Below are 7728 nucleotides of genomic sequence, written 5' to 3'. Positions count from 1 at the left end.
ATATATATCATCATCATCATCATCATCGTCGTTTAACGTCCGCTTTCCATGCTAGCATGAGTTGGACGATTTGACTGAGGACTGGTGGAACCGGATGGCTACACCAGGCTCCAATCTAATTTGGCAGAGTTTCTACAGCTGGATGCCCTCCCTAACGCCAACCACTCAGATATATATATATATATATATATATATATATACGTTTGTGCTTCTGTGTTTGTTCCCCTACCATCACTTGACAACCGATATTGGTGTGTTTACATCCCCATAACTTAGTTGTTTGGCAAAAGAGACCAATAAAGTAAGTACTAGGCTTACAAAGCGGTCAATTTGTGTGACTAAAGGTGGTGCTCCAGCATGGTCGCAGTCAAATGACTGAAACAAGTAAAAGAATATTGAAACATATTTATATTTCTTTAGTTTGGAAGTTCCAAAACAATGTACAGAGACAATGTTTACTCAATAAACTACAGCACAACTTCAGATTTGCTATGAACTGACACTTTCTAATCAACCAACAAAACTAAATTGTGGATATAATTACAACAGATTGGAAAAGACAAGTATTAAATTAAACCAAGATATTGTAAAAAGATAAATATTCCTATTCAATCATTTAGTTCTATGCTTATTACCTCAGATATTACTTCAGATAAAAAAAAAAAAAATCTACAGAATTGTGATACAGATTTAACAAATTATCTTAACCAGAAATGGTTAGTAAAGCAACTGAAAGAAATAAACATCTCTTTAGTTGCCTTTTCATAACCATTTCTAAGTTAAAAGTAAAGAAATCTCATGCTTCAAAGGAACTTCAATGGAATTAAAGGCTGGTGGAACTACAAAAAGGAGTGGATAGGTTAAATAGTAAGGACACAAAATGGATAATGTGAAGAGTTAATTGCAGTGAATGAGATGTAAGGAGTGAGGTGATGGGTGGAGTGGAGAGTAAGTAAGAAACGGTTGGCATAAGAGGCTGACAAGAAGGAGGAGTGTCATAAGAGCAATTTCGATAGAGGAGTGGTGAGAGGGGTTGTGGGGAAAGCCAAGTAAATGGGTATGTAGACATTTATAAAGAAACAAAAAAAAAAAAAAAAATGCCCATGAGGTGAGAACATTACTGACAGCCTACAAATTGACAGGTTGTCTTCAGACCAAGGTTTCAGTGAATTCCAAAGATGGGAAAGTGGTGATGAGGAGGGAATGGTTATGGAAGTTCAAGTGACAAACTACAGGTTTCAGAATGCCAGTGACTTTTTTTGTGGATATCTTGTAGATCTTACCTGAAGCAACCATACAAATACAACAACCTGTCTTACCTATATACAAGGTGTTACAGTGATCATATGCAATGTAGTAAATCAGATTAGCAGATATGCAATGAAAGTAGTTAGAAATATGGACAGTTGACTTGGCGCAATGAAGTATTGTGGATTTGGATATAAAGTGACAACTAATGCATCACGCGTGGAAGGAGGCAAAAATTCCATGTCGAGTGTGGTTGGAGATAAAGGAGCACTTGACCAGAAACAATGGAGGGAGTGAGAGAAGAGGATGGTGGATTTGGTGGGGGATAGGAACAAAATTTGAAGTTGGAGTGGGATTCAGTTGGAATGTAAAGCAAAGGGATAGAAACAAGGTGTTGGTGTAAACAGGTCTGTAAGGAATTGATAGAGATATGCAAGGTATTAGAAATGAATTCCAATAAAAGGCAGAAATTGTTTACAAAAGTGGCGAAAGATGAACTGGTATCAAGTGAGTGATGGTATCAGTTGATGCAGTTGCCAATATAATGACATAACTCAACGTTAGGGCCACAAAGCAGCAGATCCATTAGGAATAGTTGCTACAGCTTTATAAATATCACACAAGTTAATCCAGTAGTGTGAGAAGGTGGAGTAGTATCATTATGAAGACTAATGTACCCAAGTTTCATTAGGTGTTCCTGAATGGTGCTTTTTAGAACTTCCAACATCTCTGCAAGCTCCCTAGTTGTGATTTTTGTATTGACTTCAATGTTTACCTTTAAAAGATCGTCGTCCAACTCTGAAGGTCTTTCAGAGTGACTTGCATCTTCTAGGCTGAAATTCTCACATTTGAATTTTGGAAACTGTTTCTAAACTGTTTATTCATCTACACCACTTTCACCATAACATTTAACAAACAGTTTTAACACATTTCTATGTTTTCACTCGTTTTACAGAAGATAAACATTACATGCCAAAACATGCAAATTTGTATATCCATTTTAAAACTTGATAAAGGCTGGTAAAAGTAAGATATACTAATTTTTGGTGAGAGACATAACTGGTAGGCTACCATGTTGCAAATGATGCCAACATATCACTCATACCAATATTACAACAGTTATATAAAATGTTTAAAAACACAACTGTCAAAATCACTCCGAACTTTCTGAACAACCCAATATATTGCATCCAGATATTCAATCAGCTACCCATAGATTTGCATGAGAAAGACTGACAAGGACTATATAAGAACTGCATCATAACAAATATGATGATCATGATGATGGAATAATTAAAAAATTTTGATATGCTTAAAAGCAAATTGAAAAGTTATAACTTTAGTAAGGCTTTACATAATCATAGTTACTATATTTATATTGTATTCCTATTAGTAATTTGAGCTCCAAACAAAATTTAGTTAAAAATTTTGATTGCACTTCTAATCAAATTTAAGTAGATACTGCTACTACAAAAATATTTGTGAGCAATATAGCATTATTGGCCTGTATGCTAAATATTCAGCACATCTACCTTCCCTCTCCCCCTCACCTACATCTAGTCTCTCTTACATCTTCCAGAACTCACTCTCTACCCAGAAATACTTTCTAGCCATTAATTACAATTCAAAACGAACATTAATCGTATTAACCTCAACCCAGTCATATCTAAAAGTACCTTGCTTTCTTACATAAACCAATTTAGAAAAAACATTAGAAATATTGATTTCTAATTTTCTAAAAGTTGCTAAGAACTCAATGAAGTTGTGACAGAAAGTAAAATTATTCAGTTATTATGAATACACACTCAAATTTGTTAAAAATGGATATAAGCATCATTATAAATCTATTTCAATCTGTAACTAAATGACAATATTTAAATAATAAATTCAAATAACAAGAAAAAAAAAACCAAAAGCAACAAAACAAACTGAAATAACCAAGAAAAAGACTTACTTAATCCAGATATTTCTTTGTCATGGTCCCAAACATTAGAAACTGCTCTTCCAGTGAGAAGAAGGTTGATCAAGGATTGGCTGGAAAATGACAGTAGGTTCAGACAATTCATGTTAGCAAAATGTATAATAAGAAAAGTGGAAATAAATTAAATGTTTTAATTTCAAACATTCATGTACTGGGTCAAAAAGTAACCAAAGACAGATATCATTTCTTTTCTTCTGGAAATCACCATTGCTGTACAGTAGTCAATTCAATTGAATGTACATACTGATTTATCTCTAATTAGTCAAAAAAAAATAAATTTTTTTCATCTTTGGTCTTTGCTATACCAGTATGGCCAGTAAATGAGAAAAAATAAAGATAGCAGCTGCATCATCATGGTGATTCATGTCAGCGATTGCAGTTGACGGGGATCTGCACTAGGTTCTGATCTGATTTGGCAAGGTTTCTATGGCTGGGTGCCCTTCCTAATGCCAACCACTTCGAGAGTGTAGTTGGTGTTTTTTAAGTCCCACCAGTACAGGTGCCATTGACCTGACACCAGCATCAGTCAAGACTACAGTCTCACTTGGCTTGACAGGTCTACACAAGCATGGTACATCATCAAAGGTCTCAGTCACCTGTCACTGCCTTCATGAGGTCCAATGCTTGAGCAGTGCTTTTTACAGGCCACTGGCACAGGTGCCAGTCAGACGGCACTGGCATTGGCCACAACAATGATCTCACTTGGCTCAGCAGGTCTTCACAAGCACAGCATACCGTCCAACGTTTTGTCATTGCCTCCACAAGGCCCAACATTTGAAGGTTGTGCTTCACCACCTTGTCCCATGTCTTCCTGGGTCTAATTCTTCCACAGGTTTCCTTGACTGTTAGAGTGCAACACTTCTTCACACAGTTGTCCTCATCCAAATGCATCACATGACTATACCAACGCAGTCGTCTCTCTTGCACACCACAATCTGATGCCTCTTATGCCCAGCTTTTCTCTCAGGACACTTACACTCTGTCATGCATGCACACTGACATTACACATCCAGCAAAGCATACTAGCTTCCGTTCTTACAAGCCTACGCATGTCCTCAGAAGTCACAGCCATGTTTCACTTGGGCTGAGAATGTAGAGGACATGCAAAGATTAGGAAGAAATGAAACTAGCATGCTCTGTTGGATGTGAAATGTCAGTGTACATGTTACAACAAAGTGCAAAAGTGTTGTGAGTTAAATTCGAAATAAGTGGCATCTGCTGTAGTGTGCAAGGAGGAAGACCATACTGGCATGGTCATGTGATGTGCACAGATGAAGATAGCAGAATAAAGTACCAACTGCTATAGGTAGAGGGAACTTGTGGAAGAGGGAAACCCAGAAAGATGTAGGATAAAGTAGTGGAGACTGACCTCAGGTTATTGAATCTCACAGAGATGACTGGCAATTCACTATGCTCAAGGAAATCCCCCTTCACATCAGCAAAAAATGAAAGCTGGAGTAGCAATATATCTTCTCTACATCAAGATACCTGTTCATGTCCCTCTATCATACTTTAGCCTCTAAACAACTGGCACAATGTCACCCCCTCAATACTACACATCCCACTCAGTTAAGAGATCTTGTCTTGCAAGTTACTCGGTGACCTTACTAATGCCAGTGCCATAAAAAGCACCCCTTACAGACTGTAAAGTGGTTGACATTAAAAAGGCATCCAACCATAGAAATGATGTCAGAGGACTAACTTATTGGATCCTGTTGACTTGTCTAATCATACCACCATGGAAGATGGATGTTATATAATGAGGATGATGATGAAAATGCTGTTAGTCATTCACACCTTCTTATTTGAATGCTAAATCAGAAGTAAATTAAACTTTGCATAAATCTTGAAAGTCCTTGGATTTTTGGCATGATACTCAAGTAGAGGACTTAATTTCATATCACCAGTTGATGGTTTTTGGAAGCTTTGAACACTGATGTTACATTTTTCCCAAGAGATAAAAGTTCTAGTAGGCATCTGCTTCCAGAAAAGCAGAGTTTCATCAACAATGTATACTTACTCTAGTGTGTGGTTCACTTCAGCAATCATTTTCTTCAAAATAATTAATAGCAACAGCCTTTATATCAGCACTGGCAATTTGACCAGTCATTTTATGTTATGCAAAGTGTTGCTGAAATCTTTCGAACTGGCCTTTACCAGCCAGAAAAGTTTTATTTCATTAGAAGTTTCATCCTCTTTTTTTTTTTTTTTTCTGCTAATCATCTTAGTAATTTTTTTTCTTTGAATTTAAGTATATTACATCAAGTCTGATTCTCAATCTATACATTCAATAGCTGTTCTATTTTAAGCATCACATTAGATCTAATGTGAGGCTTAATACGGTCTGAGCAGTTAATGGAGTAGTTTTTTTAAGTACTTGAACTTAAATTTTCTCTCCATTGTCACATATTGTTCTCACTATATACACTACAAGCCTTAATATTTTGTCAATGTGGATGAATTTTTATTCTCCTACATCAAGCCCTTTTAAAACATTAAATTTAATATCCTGTGTAGTCCCGTCACAGCTTCTTTTCACACCAATGTCTTCAAATGCATACTGTGGCTTTTTCCCTAGACATCTTGAATTGTAGGTAAATCCAACAACAGTGGTGATCAATAATTATCTGTAACAAATATGTAGTAAAAAAAATAGCACCAAAAATAATGAATAATATCAATTAAAGAAAGAAACAAATGAATTAATGATGTTGGTAATCATCTCACCTTCCATGGCCATAGGTTCCGTCAATAAGTGATTCACTAGGATCTTCAACTTCATTCTTTATTTGTTCAATACCCTAAAAAAAAGAAAACACTGGACTATTGTAGCTGGATGAAGTCAAATATTCAGCCTTGACCAAACTAAAACATAGAAAGAAATTATTCACTCAGTTCAACATAGCATTCTGTTAATCATACTTAATGCAAATATATTGTCAAAAGCTTGAAAACTGGGAATTTTGTCTCGGGGAAGCATCTCGTATACACTTATGGAGTTAGAATACATAGAAATGTATAAGCAGCAAACAAAAAGTGTCTAGCAGCAGTGATAGAATTGGTAAATACATATTTCGTTTTTTTATTTTTAGCGTCCTTAGGAGCAAGTATCCACCAGCGTTGCATACCAAGACAAATTTAGCCACTACTGATATAGGAAACCAGTGATTAACAAACCACTGGTGCTGCAATTAACCAGCAGGCTGGATAAAAAAATTATCATTAGTGACAGAAACAATATTAGTTCAACACAACATTTTGTAATATACTAATGAAAACCTGGAAGCTGCTATATTCATCTTTAGAAACTCAATAAAGTGGTAAAATAGCTTTAACTGCACTAAACTTTCTAGCTCATTCATCTAAAGTGTTTCAACAATTGAACAAACTATACAAACTCAAACATCAAATTATAAGCAAAGAAGGTGTCTCAAAGTTTTCAATAAAAGACAATCTCTTTATGAACACCCATGAAATGGAATTTCTTTTTCCATTTCAAGCCACCAATTTTAGAGGTCTTGCAAAGGTCATGAACAAGGCTTGTCATCCTTTGACTAAAACAAGTTATACCATTGATTTTTTGCATGATATCATCAATGCTTCAAACTAAACATTCAACTATTTCAATATACAAGTGAACAAAATACTCATCATGATATCCAAATAAATATATTCCCACCTTAACATCCAAGTGAACATCCTATTTACTAGAATGACTGAATCAACATCCTATCTACTCTTGTTTAAAAAGCTACAAGATTATTCCTACTAGCTTAACAAAGCTGAAATGATGCTATCCTAAGGCAAACAAAATCACATAAAAGTAGTATTTGGATTTTAAAAATACGTAAAAGAATCAAGTCATACAAATAATATGATTCAACAGATATTTCACGTGTGAATGATAAGGAACAACCACAATACTGTAACTGAAAAAGTGGATTACCTTAGAGAGAATCACAGAATAGAGATAGAGCAGTACACCGTATTCTTTTGTAAATGAGCTAAGATTTTCTTTCATGCAAGTTTTCAGTTCTTCTGTACTGGAACATTGGTGACATCTGTGAAAGAGAGAGATATTATTTTAACAAAAAAACAGGAAGCACTGGGGAGACTCTCCTTGTGAACTGTCAAATATTTGCATTTGGTTTGGTTAATATAACATTGACATAATAGTGTAAATTGCTGAAGATTTAGGTCATATTCACTATGTGGGAAGTTAACAAATGGCCCAGTTAGTCCACCTTGTCATCATCATCATCATCATCATCGTTTAACGTCCGCTTTCCATGCTAGCATGGGTTGGACGATTTGACTGAGGACTGGTGAAACCGGATGGCAACACCAGGCTCCAATCTAATTTGGCAGAGTTTCTACAGCTGGATGCCCTTCCGAACGCCAACCACTCAGAGAGTGTAGTGGGTGCTTTTACGTGTCACCCGCACGAAAACGGCCACGCTCGAAATGGTGTCTTTTATGTGCCACCCGCACAAGCCAGT

At 35.9% G+C, this 7728-nt stretch overlaps 1 protein-coding gene across 1 annotated transcript in view; it reads right to left on the bottom strand.

The window, feature by feature from the left end:
- LOC106878210 (ubiquitin carboxyl-terminal hydrolase MINDY-3) overlaps positions 1-7728 on the bottom strand; it is a 46889-nt gene that overhangs the window by 11086 nt on the left and 28075 nt on the right. Inside the window, exons 4-6 of the mRNA XM_014927355.2 lie at positions 7176-7290; positions 5957-6030; positions 3203-3282 (exon numbers count right to left, since the gene is read on the bottom strand). Of these exons, the coding sequence (XP_014782841.1) occupies positions 3203-3282; positions 5957-6030; positions 7176-7290 (269 nt within the window). The remainder of the gene's footprint in view (positions 1-3202; positions 3283-5956; positions 6031-7175; positions 7291-7728) is intronic.

This window comes from Octopus bimaculoides, chromosome 9 (assembly GCF_001194135.2).
Source record: "Octopus bimaculoides isolate UCB-OBI-ISO-001 chromosome 9, ASM119413v2, whole genome shotgun sequence".
In the NCBI taxonomy this organism is placed as follows: domain Eukaryota; kingdom Metazoa; phylum Mollusca; class Cephalopoda; order Octopoda; family Octopodidae; genus Octopus; species Octopus bimaculoides.
The sequence above is the reverse complement of the archived record's forward strand: the minus strand, read 5'-3'. Positions and strand labels throughout refer to the sequence as shown.